Source organism: Corvus moneduloides, chromosome 25 (assembly GCF_009650955.1).
Source record: "Corvus moneduloides isolate bCorMon1 chromosome 25, bCorMon1.pri, whole genome shotgun sequence".
NCBI lineage: Eukaryota > Metazoa > Chordata > Aves > Passeriformes > Corvidae > Corvus > Corvus moneduloides.
The window spans coordinates 5,907,016-5,923,990 of record NC_045500.1 but is presented as its reverse complement, the minus strand read 5'-3'; the positions used below and the strand labels follow the sequence as shown (position 1 = coordinate 5,923,990).

General features: G+C 54.7%; 1 protein-coding gene across 9 annotated transcripts in view; it reads left to right on the top strand.

Annotated features, from left to right (window-relative positions):
• Positions 1-16,975, top strand: part of CEP164 (centrosomal protein 164) — a 29,744-nt gene that overhangs the window by 10,016 nt on the left and 2,753 nt on the right. For 6 of the 9 annotated variants that reach the window (XM_032133648.1, XM_032133647.1, XM_032133646.1 and 3 more), the window contains 22 exons: positions 231-314; positions 1,192-1,275; positions 4,386-4,471; positions 5,958-6,098; positions 7,706-7,924; positions 9,042-9,176; positions 9,376-9,592; positions 10,175-10,252; positions 10,492-10,623; positions 10,902-11,024; positions 11,157-11,300; positions 11,492-11,575; positions 11,968-12,036; positions 12,285-12,463; positions 12,953-13,079; positions 13,480-13,544; positions 13,704-13,911; positions 14,276-14,383; positions 15,073-15,187; positions 15,689-16,036; positions 16,427-16,493; positions 16,760-16,876. In XM_032133648.1, the coding sequence (XP_031989539.1) occupies positions 231-314; positions 1,192-1,275; positions 4,386-4,471; positions 5,958-6,098; positions 7,706-7,924; positions 9,042-9,176; positions 9,376-9,592; positions 10,175-10,252; positions 10,492-10,623; positions 10,902-11,024; positions 11,157-11,300; positions 11,492-11,575; positions 11,968-12,036; positions 12,285-12,463; positions 12,953-13,079; positions 13,480-13,544; positions 13,704-13,911; positions 14,276-14,383; positions 15,073-15,187; positions 15,689-16,036; positions 16,427-16,493; positions 16,760-16,876 (2,930 nt within the window). Of the gene's footprint in view, positions 1-230; positions 315-1,191; positions 1,276-4,385; positions 4,472-5,957; positions 6,099-7,705; positions 7,925-9,041; positions 9,177-9,375; positions 9,593-10,174; positions 10,253-10,491; positions 10,624-10,901; positions 11,025-11,156; positions 11,301-11,491; positions 11,576-11,967; positions 12,037-12,284; positions 12,464-12,952; positions 13,080-13,479; positions 13,545-13,703; positions 13,912-14,275; positions 14,384-15,072; positions 15,188-15,688; positions 16,037-16,426; positions 16,555-16,759; positions 16,877-16,975 lie in introns of those variants that run through there. The other 3 variants (XM_032133651.1, XM_032133654.1, XR_004244426.1) reach the window with 2 other exon arrangements.

The following is a 16,975-nucleotide window of genomic DNA, read 5'->3' as shown; positions in this document are numbered from 1 at the left end:
AGCACTTTTTTGCCCTCCCCAGCCCCTTCTCCTGCCCTCCTGTGAAGCGGTGTCTTGTGCTTGTCTTGTGGGTCACACATCCTCGGTGTCTTCCCCATGATGTTCAGTCACCTTTTCTTCCCTGAGAGAGGCCAGATTTGTGTTCCCAGTAGCAGCTGCCGTGTTGGGAATGCCCAGGTGGAGCTGCAGGGCTAGGACATGTGCAGGCTGTAACGTGTATTTCCTCTCAGCTTTCAAAGGCATCCGGGGTCAGTGGCTGTGAGCAGGACTTGCCCATCTCCAAGTGCTCCGACCATGAGGTGGTTCAGCCTGTGGTGAGTCACCAAAAGCTCCTTTTTCCTTGGCTGTGGGCTTCAGGTTCCTCTGGGATGGTGCAGCCAGTGGGTGCAGTGCCCACCTCCTGCAGTGCCCTCGCAGCAGTGTCACCCTGCACCTTGCAGACTGGGTCTGTGGTTGAGGTAAAATCCCTGGAAAAGTAGGTCACAGAGAGCTGAGGCTGTACTTGGATAATTGCAAAAAGGAAAATAATAAGCAACGTAAAAATTGTGCTTTGAGGGGCTCAGCAGCTTTTGCTGAGGGGGGTGTGTGTGGCTGGGAGACCCCGCTCCGGAGGGTCCCCGCGGCAGAGCAGGGGGAAGGGCGGCCCTGGCATGGGGGAGATGCCCATCAGCATCTCTTCATCTCCACAGGAAGCTGCCGTTGCTATCTGCCAGTGGGAGCAGAGGCAGCGTGGCCAGCAAATGGCTGAGAATGTCATTATTTACTGCGCTGGTACGAGCCTGTGCTGGCAAGTGGCTCGGCCTTGTGTGGGCACGTGTGTGCAGGGCCCCCGAGGCTGCCAGGAGCAGGGATTGTCTCGAAGGGTGAGGAAAGAAACCCCAGGAAATGTGCAGCAGGACCACAAAGGGGAGCAGTAGAGCCTGGGGAAGATGTGCCCCCTTTGGAGGTTCCTTGTGCCACCCTTGCCTGCTGAAGCCAGTGGCATGGAGGGGTGCTCTGGGGCTGTGCCAGTGCCCTCTCGTGTGGCACTGATGTCCCTTGATCCCACAGGGAGGGACCCAGTGAAGGGAAATGCTGCTGCCCTGCTGTCAGTGGGGTGGTGAGCAGGGGTATTTCGAGCTGTGTTGGGATCTTGGTCTCGGGATCTCTGGTTTCTCATCAGGGACTGATCCTTTCTGCTTTCTTTTTTAGGGCTTGGACTTCAAGAGCCTGCTTTCTAAGGAGGTTCTGCGTGTGGGGACTGCGTCTCCTGATTTGGACAGCCCCGAGTGCAAGGTCAGCGCCGTGTGAGTGGTCGGGGGGGTCTGTGAGCAGACAGGTGGAATCCTGTGGCGTGGTGCTGTCAGTAAAGGCTTGCAGAGGTGAACAGCAGCGATGTGTGAAGTGTCGGAGGTCACAGCAGCACCACCAGTGCATTGTTTTTTCTGTAGAGATGAGGTGCAGGTGGCTACACAAAGAACACAAACCCTGAGGTGGCTGGCGGGGTGTACACAGGCAGGCTCCCCTGTGTGCTTTCCCTGCCCCACTATGACAGCCAGTAAATGGCTTTCCTGGGGAATGGAGGAAGTAGAGTCTATTTTCCTTTCTTCTTTTGTGTGTCTATTTGTCCTTTTCTTTCTCTTAAGCAGATGGGAAGGATTTGTGTGGCAGAGCACGATAGAATCAATGGGAAGAAAAGGAGGTTAACTCCCTCTGACAGATTTTGGTAGAGGGAAGCTTATTTTTAAGCATTTGGTTGTCTTGCCTGCTTTAATGCAGGGGGAAAAGGGGCTCCTTTCAGTGAGTCTGTGGCACATGGAGTGTACATGTGTGCACATGGCTGTGTCAGCCTGGGATGCAGCTCTGGTCAGGCAGCCCTGCCTGAGGATTGCTGTGTATCTCTGGTTTATCCTTGTCTTCTCAGCGTGGCTCTGAGTTGGCTTGCTCAGCCCCACGTTCCTCTGGAGCCCTCCTGCTCCGTCTCTGTGTTGATTGGAGGCAGGATCCAGGATCCAGCTGGGGTTACTCAGCCTTGCCCTGATTGTGAGCGGATCAGCTGCTCTGGAGGAGAGACCCTGAGTGGCAAACTCCCCACCTGTCCAGCAGAGAGGAGCAATCCTGTTTGCAAGGTTGTGTCTGGAGAATACACCTGTCCTCTTGTGCCTAATAATGAGCATAATCAGATGTGAAGGGAAAACAAAACATATGCCTGCTGTGCTGGCCCTCTCCCTCCCCGCAGCGCAGGCACTGTGCATGCAAATGCTGCTCGGAGCAGCCACGTTTGGGTTTATTACAGCCGTGTTTGGGGAGAGGTGGGTGTGAAATGGTGCTCCCTGCAGAACTGCAGCTGCTCTTTTGTGTCTGTGCGCGGAGGCTCGGCTGGAACGGCTCGGGGTTGTAGGAATGTGCCTGCTTCCATGTGAGGAGCTCGCCTTGCTTTGGAGACGTTGGCAAAATATTCTGTTGTTAAAAAAAAAAAAAGGAAAAGTAAAAGACACCTCTGGCAGCTCGGTGGGCACAGCATTGGAGGGGTTTTGTTGGTGTGTTTTGGCAGGAGCTGTGGTGGCTGCAGAGGCTCTGTGGGATGTGTCCTGCTGGACCTGGGAGAGGGGAGGCTGCTCCTTCTCCCCTTCCCTTACCAGGGACTGAAAGTGCAAGATGCAGAGCTGTGGGATCATAGAATATCCTGAGTTGGCAGGAACCCACAGATATCATCAAAGTCCAGCTCCTGGCCTGGCACAGACCCCCCAAAGTCCCACTTGTGCCTGAGAGCACTGTCCAAGTGCTCCTGGAGCTCTGGCAGCCTCGGGGCTGTGCCCATTCCCTGGGCAGCCTGGGCAGTGCCCGACCCTCGGGGAAAAAAGCAAACCTGTCCCAAGTGCTCAGTGCTGGCACCTTGCAGCCTGATCTGAGCTGATGTGAGATGTCCCTTGGGATCTGGGCTGTGCAGAGGGAGGGGATGGCCCATTATCTGTCATCCCTGTGTTCTCACAGCTGGTTTTGTGTCTTGAGCATGTGAAGTGTCCTCCGGGGATGCAGCTGGGTGGAAAACTGAGCTGCTTGGGGTTCTGGGACTGCTGGGGATCCTGGGGCAACAGGAGGGGCAAGGGTCTGATAATTTCACAGACAAGGCTTAAAATCTGCCCTGCACATGGGTGCTGTCCTCCCCTTCCCAACGTGTCCAGAGGTTCCTGCAGCCCAGGATTCCTGGGGAGGGGCTGCCCTGTTGGGCAGAGGGGCAGTAGCAGCCCTGTGCACGAGCTCAGGGGAGTTATCCCGTGAGCAGGTACCCTCTTTCCAAGATGATCTCCTTCCCCATTTGTCTGGCTCCTTCCCGTTCCCAGGCAGCGGTGACAGAGCCCATTTGGAGTGAGGAAACATTTGCTGAGCTCCTCGGTTCTGGGGAATTGGAGCCATTAGTTACAGGGGCAGGAGGGGGCCGAGGTGGGGGGCTCTGCCCAGGCTGATGTGATGGGAGGTGACAGCACTTGCAGGGAATCCTTCTGCTGTTTGCTCCACTGAACATTTGCATAAATTACTGCAGCTTTAATTCCGTGTTGTTTTGGCCCTGCTCCACGCACAGCCCTGCAAGGCAGGGGCTGAGCTCACCTGCTGGGGTTCCCAAAAATTTATGAATGGGCCCTCCCTGCTTCCTGTGGGGCTGGCAGGTGAGGAGGGAAGTCCTTTCTCTCCTCAGGTGTCCCTGCTGGAGGGACAGAGGGATCTGGGAGCTGGCAGGGGGGGAAAGGAGCAGCTGATTATTTCACATTCAAGTATTTTCTATTCGTATTTCAAGTACTGTGCCATAAATAAGCCAACTGAATGCTCGATGTGCTGCCAAGGGGGCTGGATTCCCTGGCAGCACCCACCCTGATGTATCCCAGAGTCAGAAATCCCTGGACTGGTGACTCTGTGTGCAGCCCATCACACCCTGCCCTGGAACCAGGATGGGAGGCAGGGCTGAGTCCTGATGTGATTTTTGGTCCCAGACAATACATCCTTTGTTTCATTGCCACAGCACTTTGTGTGTGTGTCTGTGACATTGCTCTTTTAGGAGATTTCTCTCCTGGGCTTTCCAGGGAGTTTAGTGTGACTTGGGATTGTAAAATGACCTTCAGGAGAGAAAAGCCAAACCTGTGTCCCAAGTTCTTAGTGCTGGCAGGGAGTTCATCTCTTTCCTGAGAAAGCTGAGCTCCCAGGCCTGCCCTTGTGCTTCTGGAAGGATTCCTGGGGTGGTTGAAGACCCTTGGATACCCTCAGGGGAGGAGCCTGGCACATCCAGCATTCTGGAACAGCCTGCGGGTGCCATATGGTCCAGCTCATTCTGTGGACCTTCAGCAGAACTCCTGCGAGGTCTTGGATGGCGATGGAACCACAAACTCCACCCTGTTTGCTTTTACCTGCAGGCCCAGGAGCTGGGAGAAGAGGAGAAAGACCAAAGCAAAGCCAGTGCAGAGGAAGAGCAAAACAGAAGAGCAGAAGCTGCTGAGAGGTATGGTACAAACAGAGCCACAAGGGAGGCGTGGGCAGCTCCAGCTGCTGCTGCCTCTCCTGCCTTGTCCTCCCTGCTCTGCCCATTGCAGCCTGTCCAGATGTGCCCTGTACAGCACCCCCAGATGCTGCAGCCTCTCACAGGGTCTTTCCCACTAAACCTCTCGCTTCTCCTGCTGCCTCCTTAGCCCTGCCTCAGCAGGTTTCAGCTTCTGCCTGGGTGGGCAGTGACGGTGCCTGCCCATCATTTCCCTGGGGCTGCCCCAGCTGTGGCTCTGGCCTCTGCCTCCCTCACAGCTCCCACTGCTCTCGGAGGCTGTGAAAGTCCTGCTCTTGCCAGGATGGTCTGAGCCTGGTAACGCCGTGTGCTGGGCCCTGGGATGTTAAAAGGGGAAGATGTGGCCACTGGCCATTGCCTGATGGCAGCCTTACTGGCCCTGCTGGGCTGAGCCTGTAGCTAAAGGCTCTCAGGGTGTCTGTTCCTGGTGCCAGGAGAGTCCAGCTGTGATGGGAACAGTTCTCTTCCTTCCACAGAGGTGGCCTTGACCAGGTGTGAGCATGAAGCTGTTTTATATCCTGGCACGTGGACAGCTGACCAGCTGTTATCCCAAGAGGAATGCTGGCTTCCAGACCCCCAGTTACCACAAGGACTGGGCTGTCTAGGGGAGCTGTTTCCAGCCTGTTTATGGGGATTTGTTTGGAACAGTTGGAGTTCTGTTCTGAGCAGTGAGTTCTGTGCTCCCTCGAGCTCCTCCTCCTTGGAGAGCCCCAACCTGGCATTTACAGATGAGTTGTGTCAAAGCTCTTGGCCTCCACACAGAGTTACACGTTCTCCAGGGCACTGGGAACCAAGGAGCTGCTGCCTGTGCCAGGAAAATTCGTGAGCAGAAGCTGCAGTCCGTCTTAATGACTGGCTGTGTGGGATTTGCAGCCTTGTTCTTGGAGGAGCTGTTCGTGTGAGGGTCTCCAAAAACGTGTTCTGCCCGCAGGAATTGTCTCCTTATCACTTGGTTCCTGCTTCCCAGCTGAGCATCCTCTCTTTCTCTCTGCCTGTGAAGCTGCTCGTGCTTGCCCTGTCTCTCCTCTCTGTGCTTCTGAGATGAAGTAGGACTGTAAATACAAACATGCCTGCCAACACTTCCAGCTGTAATTTGGACAGCAGTGTGAGTATGGCTGATAGGGCTGATGCACCTTGGGGACATTCTCCAAGGACCTGGAAAGAGTGGGATAACCCAGGGAAGGGATCCAGCACATTGAGACTGATATCCATAATATCCTCAGCTGCCTGTTAGTCTGACACGAGACGGTGGGAATTGTGTGGAGCTTCCCTGTGGCTTTGGCAGCCCCGTGTTGGCCAGGCAGGTCCTGTTGGCAGGCATGGCTTGGTGCCCACCTGTATCACCTGCACATCCTTGTCCACCTGCAGCAGCCACTTGACTCTGACCTGAACTAACCTGATCTTCTGTCCCCTCTTTTGTGCTGCCAAGTGAGAGGGATCTCTGTGCTTGTGAGACACCAGTGGAGCATTTTGGGTTAGAAAATCCCGATGGGGCGGAGGCTGCAGAGCTGCAGGAGGGAGCCCTGGATAGCCTGGTGGATCCCGAGGAGCTTCCTGCCCCACAGAACACGTAAGGGCTTCGTGTCAGTCCCTGGTGGTGTGACTGTGACAGCTTCAGTCCGTTTGTCCCCCTTCAGGGTGGCTGGAGCTCGCATGTGAAGCGGGAGCTGCGGTTTGTGGGCACAGCGGCGCTCCGGCAGCTGTTCCCCTGCCAGAGTGCCAAGTGAACAGCCTGTGCTGGGGAGGGCGGGAGCAGCAGCTCAGCCCTTGGGGTCTGTGGCTCAGGACTCGGTGGGATGAGGGAGAGCCGCTTGTTTGTCTTTGGGAAAGCCTTCCCCGTGCTGAGGCTGCGAGTGTTCACCCTCCCCGAGAAACGCTTCCACGCAGAACTTGCTGAGTGATGCTGAGCGGGGGGGGGGAAGGGCAAAAACCCACCAATTCACCCCATTTTACAGCTACTGGGCACGTTGGTGGCATTGAAATAAAGAGGTCAGGGCTCAGCTCCTGCCCAAGGCGCTGTTCTGTGCTGCTCCATGGGTGGCAGTTGTGGATTCCTACCTGCAGCTCCCTGAGACAGAGGATCTCAGTGGATGTGAGTGTGCTGACTTTGCATTCCGTGTCAAATGACACATCAGCAGATGCAGCTGGAAAAATTAGGCAGCGTGTCTCTGGGGACGAGGTGCTGGGGAAGGAATCTCTGTTCTGTTAGGAACTGTGGTGCTGTGTGAACGTGTGTGTGCTGGCTGGATCTCCTTCTGAGCGAAAACTGGGGCAAAAGGAAGAATGTGATAACCAGGTGGAAGTGGCTGAATTGCTCTGCAGAGCAGCCCGATAAAGGACACCTGCTGCAGGGGGTGTTCTGGGGGAGCACCAGCGAAGGGGGATTGTTCCAGAACCCCACTACTTTCCTCTGGCTTGCTCTTTTTGCTAATGGCTGCAGGAATGACCTTTTTTCTTCTGACTCGAGGCTGAATTACTGGGGCTGTTATTTCCCTGATTCCTGGCAGAAGTCCCTCTGCCTTGCACTGCCAGTCTCACAGCATGGAGAGACCTTCCTGCTCCAGCTTTCGCTAGCAAAGAACAAAAATCTTTCTTCCTAGACTAATCTCAATTTTCCCCTCCTTCCCCTTCAGCTTCTTTCAGACCTTATAATTTTGCTGCTGTCTGTCTGAAAAAAAACCTTAATTAGAACCAGATTGGGTTTGAAATTTTGGAGTGCTGAGGGCTTTCTGTTGCCTGGAGCTGGCAAATTCCCAGCACACTTTAGGTTGCAATTGCAGAAAAATACCTGGTCCATGAGAAGCACCAATCCCTGGGCTGGGAGTAGGTACTGATGGCATCTGCTCCTGTGCCTGGCAGCCTGGCCAGGGTTTTTCATGAAGTGAGATTTTATTGCACTCACAAGGTGAGCTCTGGTGGGCCAAAATCTGAATTATTTAGGCCTGGAGTGCAGCTGGGGCTGGGTTTAATTTGTCAGTTGGAGATTCTCTGGGAGTCAGCGAGAGGATCCACCAGTGGTCCTCAGGGTCCACCTGAGGTCAGCAGTGAAGCTTCTGGAGTAGGTGGCTCTGAGATTTTTGGTTTGGAGTTGATGCTCTTTGGAGGATGTTCCTGTTCCTTTTGTGTTGCTCTGTTTTCTGTCACCCTTTTGCCAAAGGAGCTTTTTCTCTTTGGTAGGCAACCTGAGAAGGAAATTGAGCAGTCCTTGAAGCAGCCTAATGATGAATCCCTGGAGGAAATAGTCAAGGAGATGGAGACAGAGCTGGAGCAAGAGGAAATACATTTATTTCAAGCAAAGGAGGAGAAAATTCAGCAATTCCAGGGGGAGATGAAGCAGAAGGAGGCGGAGGAGGAAGAAGCTGAAAAGCTTCCTCAGCAAAAAGAAAAGCCCCTCAGGTACTTTCCTTTTTTACTCTGTCTCCTCCAAGCCTTTCCAAGGTGGGGTTTCATTGCTGCTGGCCACAGACTCGTGCTGTTGTAGCCACCACCTGGGAAGTGGTGCTGCTTTCAGAGCTGGGAGCAAGGAGCAGGATCAGGGCTCTCAGGGAGGAAGAGGAAGGACAGTCTTTGCCTGGCACAGGCAGTCCTGTGTGTGAGGATCTGCAAACCCTGGGATGGACAGTGCCCCACTGACAGGCTCAGGAAAGGACCCTCCCACCCTGACAGGAGCGGCAGGAGAGCATCCTGCAGGCTGAGCCATGATTCCACACACACACACAGAGCTTTTGGAGCTCTGAACCTGTCAGTTATGGTTAACCTGGGAGAAGTTTCCAGTTCAGTGCTTGGAGCTCTCCCACCTGGCAGATGTTCAAATCCTGGGCTAAACGGCAGCAACAGGACTGGAAATGGGAGCATTAGAGGAGATGAGGTTACCCCAGAGGAACGATCTGGAGCTCTGATACTGCGTCTTTTACAGAGGGACTTCCAAACAAGGCTTCCAGGAACAGGGCAGGGATGGAAACTAGGATCTGGTAGCAGTGCAGGGGGTGGAACAGCACTGGGAGCTGTGTCCTTTCCCTGGGGGAATTTTTCTCTTGAGGCTTCTGTATTATCTTGCTGGATATGATGCTTATGTTCTGAGCAGCCAGAAACAGCATCTTGACATGAAACATCGTGGGGATGCAGTCTGGGTGTGAAGGAAGATGCAGAAATGGCACCTGAAGGGAAAAAAAATGTGTAGCAAAAGGTATAATACAGGAATATGGAGCTTCCAGATGTGCTAATGCATCCAGGTACCTTGCCTGGGAGCCTGCAGCCATTTAATGAGCGTTAAAAAAAACCCCAAAAGAAGTGTAAACTAGGATGATAGAGCAAGTTTTAAACCCACACTGCTCAGGTTTGGTGCTGGGGCTGCATCTCCCGTGCCAGCAGCAGGTCCTGCAGGTGTGGAGGGGAAATGAATGTCTCACCACAGCCAGTGAGATCCCCAGCAGAGCTGTAGCCCTTGGAGAGGTGACTGGGAGATATTGAAGCCTCCTGAGCCTATTTTCTTCTTTTTTATTTTCTGTCTCAGCACTCCAGAAGAAGATTTGTCAAAATCTGAGGAGGAAGAGAGAGAGTTGCTTGTCAGAGAGGGAAAAACCGAGAGACTGGAAAAGCTTCGAGCCCAAATCGCCTCAGAGATCGAGGCAGAGCAGGAGAGCATGAGGTGAGAAGTTCTGCTGCTGTCCCTGGGGACATGAACTGCTGGTTTGGGATGGGATGGGAGGGTCGTGCACATCCCCAGAAGCTGCTCAGGGGCAGGTCCTGAGCCTCTCGTGGCTGCTTCCCTGCTGTGGCAGCAGGTCCGAGCCCTGATTGTCCAGTGCTGGATCCCGATTTCTGTGCTCTTGTTCCAAACCTACCAGGGCAGAGCAGGAGGCCATGCTGCAGAAGCTGAGGGAAGAGTGGGAATCCCAGCAGCTGGTGGAGAAGGAGAGCCTGGAGAGGAGGCAGCAGCTTGCCTTGGAGGAAATGAAGCTGGCAATGGAGGAAGCGCGGCAGAAGGAGATGAGCGAGTTGGAACAGGAGAAGGAGCAGTTCCTGAGTGAGCTCAGGGAGAGGTTGGACAGGGAGAAGAAGAAGGTGAGATCTGTATTGCCAGGCAGGGCCGGCCTCCAGCCGTTCCTGCTCACCTGGCTGGCATGGCAGTGCTGAAGTGTGGGGATTAAATCACGCCTGCAGGGCTTTGGTGACACTTAAAGCACAAAGGGGAGATGCCATCTGGGCTGTTGGAGGCACGTGGAGCTGGGGAGGAGAACTCCCCCAGCTGTTATTACAGTGGTGATTCACTAACAGTTATTTCAGTGGCCTCTCCGCATCTGAAGACAAGATAAGGATCCCTGTGTGTCTCGCCAGAGCTGAACCAGCCCTGTTATCAGATCAGAACTAAACGGAGCCACTTATCAGCTCCAAACACTTCCTTGGCTGCTGCTTTAGTCCTGCAGGGACCTGGGGAGCCCCTGAGCTGGGCAGTTTCCAGTCCCTCCAGCACAGCATGACAGGGATCCATCAAGATCCCCTGGGAGGGAAAGCACAGGGAGAGTAAAGGCACCTTGTAGTGATCCCGTTTGGAATCACCACTGTGCTTTTTGATGCTTTGGATAGAATTTAATCACAAATGCACCTTGTCCCCACACGCAGACTGTTTTGCTCGTGTTTCCCTAGGCAGCAGAGGAGCTGGAAGAACAGTTTGCCAGTGATCTCCAGCAGCTGAGGTCTGCAGCAGAAGAGAAGCACCATGAGGTCAGGATGGTGTCCTTAGAATGTAAATGGTTGGGTTTTTTCTTTCCTCACACTGTCACCAAAGGTGGCCAGGGAGGGTGGCATTAATTTTTTCCTTCGCTCCCTAGCCGTGGTTCTGGTGTGGCTCAGTGTTTGGCCGTGCTCCAGGCAGGGGGTGGTGAGGCTGTGCCACGCTCGAGGGCACGGAATGGATCCTGTGGAAAAGGCTGACGAGTCTCTGTGGGTGGCTTTCCTGGCAGGTCATTTCCAGCCTGCAAGCCCAGCTGGCAGAGGCACAGAGCAGCCAGGAGGCCCAGCTGCGTGAGGAGCTGCAGAGAGCGGATCAGAAAGTGCAGCAAAAAGCCCATCAAGTGAAGGAATACGAGCGTGAGGTGAGTGTTGGTTTGGTGCTGAAGGTTCTTCACGCTCTCCCCTCTGGTGTGGGGTGAGCTCTGAGTGCCCACGTCCCTGCCTGGGGTGACAGTGGTGCCTCAGGGGGAAAGACACCCCTCAGCATCTCACCTCACCGGGGTGAAGGCTTTGTGCTCCCCGGGACACAATCCCTGATCCCACTCTGGGCTTGGGCTCAGGTGGGAGGCTGATTTTTGGGAGGCCACTCTGGTGCAGTGCTGCAATTCAGGGAAACCTCTTTTCCCTGTCACCCCTGCAGCTCAGCGAGCTCATGAGCGAGAAACGCCGGGAGGTGGAGAAAGAGCACGAGAGGAGAATGGAGAGGATGAGAGAGGAGCACCGGGAGGCCCTGGCGCGGATCCAGGAGCAGTTTGAGGAGGAGGTACTGCTGGTGGGGAGCTGGCTGCAGTCGGTGCCATGGGCTGCTTTTGCAGTGAGTCCCGTGTGTCCTGCTCCATTGCTGGACAGCTCTGTGCCTCACAGAGATGTTTCCCTGTCTCCCTGGCCCGGGCAGGAGCGGAAGCAGAGGTCGGAGCTGCTGGAGGGGCTGCGGAGCGAGGCCGCGCGGCTGCGGCAGCGCCACGACGCCGAGCTGAAGGCGCTGCAGGCAGAGCTGGAGGGGAGGCTGACTGCCCTGCAGCAGAGGCACAGGGAGAAGGTGAGCAGCAGGCCCTGCCTTTGGTCCTTGGAGGTCCTGAGGGACAGCCTGGATGCTCCACACCTTGTCCCCCTGGCACCCTGCACAGCCCAGGCTGGCGCACACAAGTGGCAGGTCACACTTCCCAGTTTGTGTTTTTCTGGTGAGGGAGGAGCTTGTGCTATTCTCTTCAACTCAGTGTCTCTGTGCAGGAAAGAAAGCTCCAGGATTCAGAGAATGAGCTTGAAATCCGCGTGAAGAACATCCAAGCCAGATCACAGCAGCTCGTCAGCCAGGTGAGTTGGGCTGTTGGGCTCTCAGAGCTTCTCTAATCTGTGCCAGTCCTTTGGCTGCTTCCTCATGGGGAACTGTTCAGAAAAGCTCAGCCAGGGCTTATGCTGCCATCTCACTTACAGGTTTTTACCTGAAATTTTCTTCATCACAAGTCAGAGCAGGGCTCAGCATTCCTGCTGCTGGTGTTTGCTGTGAAAGTGTGAGCTCTGGGTTTGCTCAGTGCTTTGGGGGGCAGCGAGTTGCTGTGAGAGGGGTCATAAAGCAAATCTGACAGCACTCCTTGTGTATTTTGGAATGGTCTTGAGTCTCAGGCCTGAGCTCTGTAGCTGAGGTGCTGCTCAGCGTCAGCAGTGTCCTGGCTCTGACACTGCCCTGCCTTCTCCCCTGTGCACAGGAGGAGTCCCTGCGGAGGAGAAGGCAGCAGCTGCTGGATGAGGACGGACGGATGCAGCTCGAAAGAGATGTATGAACACCGGGGCTCTGGAGAGGGGCTGTGCTGCTCTGGGGCTGAGGGCAGCACCTTAGAACTGGGGCTTTAGGAAAACAAAGTGCTGGGGAGGTGGATTAGCTCTGAGCTCCCCAAAGAGAAGAGCCAGGCCTGTTCTCCCAGGATTGGTGTGTGGCTGTGTAGCTCTGGGACCCTGTGAGCTGTGTGCCCCTTATTTCGCTCTTGGGGAAATGACTGGGAGGGATTTTCTGGTTTTCTTCTAGGAGGCTGCTCTGGCCTCTCAGCTGCGCATGGAGGAGAGCAGGAAGGAGCATTCCAGCCTCCTGGAGTCCATCCGGCAGCTGCGGAAGACCCTGGAGGAGCTGCAGGACCAGAAGGCTGAGCTGGAGGCCCAGGTGGACTTGCTGCAGAGCCGGAGCCAGAGGCTGCAGAAACGCATTGGGTGTGTGTGAGAAATTTACTCTAACACCAAAAAATCTGCCCTGTGGCCCTGACAAACCTCTCCAACCTAACCTGGGCCTCTCCCTGACCTCTGAGCTCCGTGTTGGGCTGTGTTCCTTCAGAATCCTGAGGTGCCCATTGAGGGCACAGGGTTGCTGGGGGCTGGTTCCAGGTTTTGTACTAACTGTGGGTGTGAATTTGAATTTGTTCCTTCACCTCTGCGTGTCAGTTCCATTTGTCTCTCCTCTTCTGCCTTGGGAGGTTAATGAGGTGCTGTGAGAGGGGCACTGAAATGCAGAGGGGTTTTCCTGAGGTGGCTGAGCTGCTGGGGAAGGGTGGGAAGCAGTTTCCCTGCCCAGCCAGGGCTTACACTTGGCGTAACACCACAGACCCAGCCCTGTGGCCCTTTCCCTCCTGGAATCTGGAGGTCACTCTGGACACCACTGCAGGCTAATCAAAGTGCCTCTGCTGTTGCTTTTTCCTGTGGCAGTGAGCTGGAGGAAGCAATCAGGAGCAAGCAGGAGGCTCTGAAAGAACTGGAGGCAGAAGAAAGTGTGGAATCTCCAAGAAAGAAAGCTGAGCTCCGTGTTGAAGACCTGAGAGAAACTCCTCAAGCTGTGAGTAAAGCAGCCTGTGAAGGTGTTTGCCTTGTGAGATCTGAGGCTGAAACTCCCTTGAAAATCCTAGCATTTGTTCCTTGTATGTGAAATCATTTGCCGTGCAGAGAGGAGTTTCTCTTTGCCCATGTGTTCAGTATTTGCAGATGTGTGTCTATTATTAGTGGGTGGAGAGGAGCGTGGGATACTCAAATCAAAAGCAGGGCTTGTGTCGGGATAGAAACATCTTTATTACCTTCAAAAGTCACACCAAGAGCATCCCTGGTGCTGTGTTTGGATCTGGGCAGTGCCATGGTGATGTCATTCCAAGCTGTTGCCCCTAATTGGATTCCTAGGGGGCCCTGGGGTTCTGTTTCCCCCATACATGTTTCTCAGTTTTTGCAATGTGTCACCCTCTCAGCACTCGTCCAGAGGGCCTTCCCCAGCCTCTCAGAGCCCCGAGGAAAGCGACTTCCACTTTGAACGGTGAGTATCCGTGTGCCGGGAAAACTTTGTGCTCTGCTTTTCCAAGCCAAGGTTTTAGCTTGGGTTTGTACACCAGGCACTGACCACCAGTTTTTGGGGGTGCTGTGTGAGGTGTGCAGCAGCACAGGGAGCCAGGACACTCGGGCCTCTTCCCCGCAGTGTCCGGAGCTACATCTCCGCGGAAGGGACGGCCCTGAGGAACGCCAAGGAATTCCTGCTGCGCCAGACGCGCTCCCTGCGGAAGCGGCGCTCGGCGCTGAGGGCTGCGAGCCTGCAGTGGCGCCAGGACCTGTGCAAGGCGCAGGAGGCCCTGCAGGACCCCGACAGCTCCCAGCTCCTGGAGGGAATGCGCCGCAACCTGGAGGAGGTGAGCCCTGGGCGCTGCCCGCGCTCGGGTGTTGGGTGTCACAGACCTTCCCCAGCCCTGGCATCAACTCCTGGCTCTGCAGCTGCCGTGGTCCTGTTGGTGTGGGCTTGGGGACCCTCTTGGATGTGGGTTTGGAAGTGAAACCTCCTTTTCCTTGGGCTGAGCCTGCTCTGAGCCGCGTGCTCTGCTCACTGTACACGCCCTTCCCACGCTCTCGAGGGCTTGGGAGCGATTTCACTGCAGCAGCAGCACTTCCTGCACTGAGCAGAATGAGGTGATGAAAGTCACCCCAGCTGCTAACGTAGATGATTTCCTGTCATTCCTGTTTAATTTCTCTCCTCGGCTTGGCTGTTGGTCTGTGCAGGAGGCAAAGCAGTTGGACAGGATGAAGTCGGCCATGCAGAAAGGACAGGTGCTGCTGAAGAAGAAGGAGGAGAAGCTCAGCCAGCTGGAGTCCTCGCTGCTGGAGGAGGTAAACTCCAGCATCCCTGCCCAGCTGCATTTCCCCTGTCCAGAGCTCCTCCCCCAGGCTGGGGGCTGTGGGGGGCTCCTGGTCCCTGTCAGGGCTGTTCAGCTGGTGGCCAAAGACTGGTGTTTGCCAGCAGAGCTGGATTTTGGAAACACTTGTGAGAGCACCAGAGACTGCTGAGTGTGTGGCTGCAGAAGGCAGCGTGGAAAAGCTGCATGGTTTGAGCCTGGAGGAAACAAGGGCAGGTGACCTCATGTGAGCTGGGCTGGGGCTGGCTCTGACCAAGGCAAACCTTGGAATCCTTGGCTCTGCCTGGGACCGCTTGGCCTTAGGCAGGGCAGCAGCAGATGCAAGAGAACGAGACCTTTGGTGGTCAAACTCTTGCCCTTGGTGCAGAGAACCCAGCCCTGCAGGAGTTGTGAGGTTATTTAAAGCACAAACCACGTTGATTCCTGCTGGAAGGGCTGATTCACGTGGCTGCTCGGTTTGGCCTCTTGCACTTTCAGAGCCAAAGCAGTCTCTGGACATTCAGATTTTGCTGTCAGGGCCTGAAGACAAGTTTGCCTTCACTTGACCTGTGCCTGACTGCAGTCCAGCTTTGTAGACAAGCTGTAGGCAGATTTCCAGTAGCTTTTCTGTTCCAGGGATGATACAGCAGGTTTTATTTGCATTGTTTTCCTCCTCCTGACCAGCTCTCAGATGAAGACACGCTGAAGAGTTCTGCATGTAAGAAGGTGGTGACTTTTGATCTGAGCACCTCTGAGGATACAAACAGCACGTCCAGTGGGAATCTGGGCCAGTCTAAATGTAAGTGCCCAACTTGTGAGGCTCTAGGCCTATTCTGCCTTTCCCTCTCACCTCTCTGATGTCCCTGTTCTCATTTTGCTCAGTTGTGTCCAAGGCAGGTGTGGTCTCTGTGGCTGGGACTGCTCCGTGTACCACACCTGATTGCAAAACCTTGTTTCCTGCCTGTCGTGGCAGATAAGAGGGATGGGATCTGTGAGCGAACCTGCCTTTTAAATCTCCATGGATTATAAAATCTCTCTGATTTCCCTCTGATCCTGCAGAGCTGTATTGCTCTTCTGCAGGAGTCTGAGCTTCCCCTTCCCTCACATCCATGGCAGGAGAAGCTGCTGCAATTCCAATTCCCTCTCTGCTGCTTGTGCTTTTTCTTGGGCTTTGGTTGCCTGTAGCTGGAGTTGTGCTGGGGGAAGAAGGGCAGGAAGGCAGGAGGGTCGGGTTGCTTGCACAAAGGCTGCTCTTGTTAGGGCTTGTCCATGACCCCTTTTTTCCCCTTTCTTCCTTCAGCTGACTTGGGAACGGATTTCTGGCCCGTCCTCCAGAAGGACAAGATCCAGCACCTGAGAGACTCCGTGCAGAGTATCACCAGTGAGCTGAACGGGGTCCTGGGCGTGCTGGACTCCCTGAGCCATCACCAGACTCCTCTGTTCACCTCCACAGCCCGCGAGGGCATCGCTCTTCCCACGTACTGCTCCAGCGGAGGCCTGCGTGGGGGCACCTCCCTGGGGAACCCCCCCAGGGTGTCTCCCCTGGACCAGTGGGCCTGGAGCAGAAGCGGGCTCAGCTCCAGTTATTCCATCTCAGGGCAGTCAGTGGATAACATGCTGACAGAGAAGTGGCACAAGTATTTCCCAGGCGAGTCTCCTGGCCGTAACCCACCTGCTTGCTGCCTCCCACCTCTGATTTTGCAGCCCTGCGAGTTCTGTCCCAGCTTCCAGTGCTGGGAAGGGGGTGGGTGCACGGGTGCTGCTGGTAGGAAGGGTGTTGATGGGGTGAGGGATGAGAAGCTCATTCCAGAAGTGCAGCATGTGGCTGATCCTGTCATCCTGCTTTTTAATACTCACCCAAGAAAGCAGCAAAAGAGGAGCCAGCCCTCTCCACCGGGAGCCTCCTCCCAGTGGCACGTAGGGATCTCCCTCTGTTCCCTTGGTGTCCTTGTAGGGACAGTGTGTCTGTGGTGCAGGAAAGCAAATGCACCCAGCTACGTGGGTTTTGTGGGGTTTATATTTAATGTCTGTTTTCCAGGTGGGTTCTCGTCACTCGGTGGGAGTCCTGTGCCCCTGGACAGCAAGCTGGGATATGTCTCTGCAGAGTAAGGGTCTTCCTTGAGATGTTTCGTTGTGCTGCTGTTGTTTCTCTGCAGTGATTGTTAGGTCACTTATCACATAACAAGTAGATAACAATTTGATAAAAACTATGAATTACTTATTTAGGAGAAAAGTCAAACTATCAGTATATATATTAGAGGAGGTGGTTTTTTTTTTTTTTTTCTGCAGGCCTTCACTTTCTTATCTCTGGGATCATTTCTGCCCAGACCTCTTTTTTTCCCCACTTATCCTCTCTCTCTCACTGCCACAGGGAACAAGTCCGGCTCTTCCAGCATTCCAAGTTCCGTGAGCCAGAGAAGAGGAGTATTGAGGGGATGATTGAGAGCAACAAGAAATGGCTGGAAGGCTTCAAGAAGGATTCCAAAGCGTATCTTTTACCTGGGTCTGGTTTTTAATTCCTGCAGTAGGTAGGAGGAGGTGGCAGAGGAGGGGTGTACAACCAAGTATTGAACAGTGATTCTGAGGC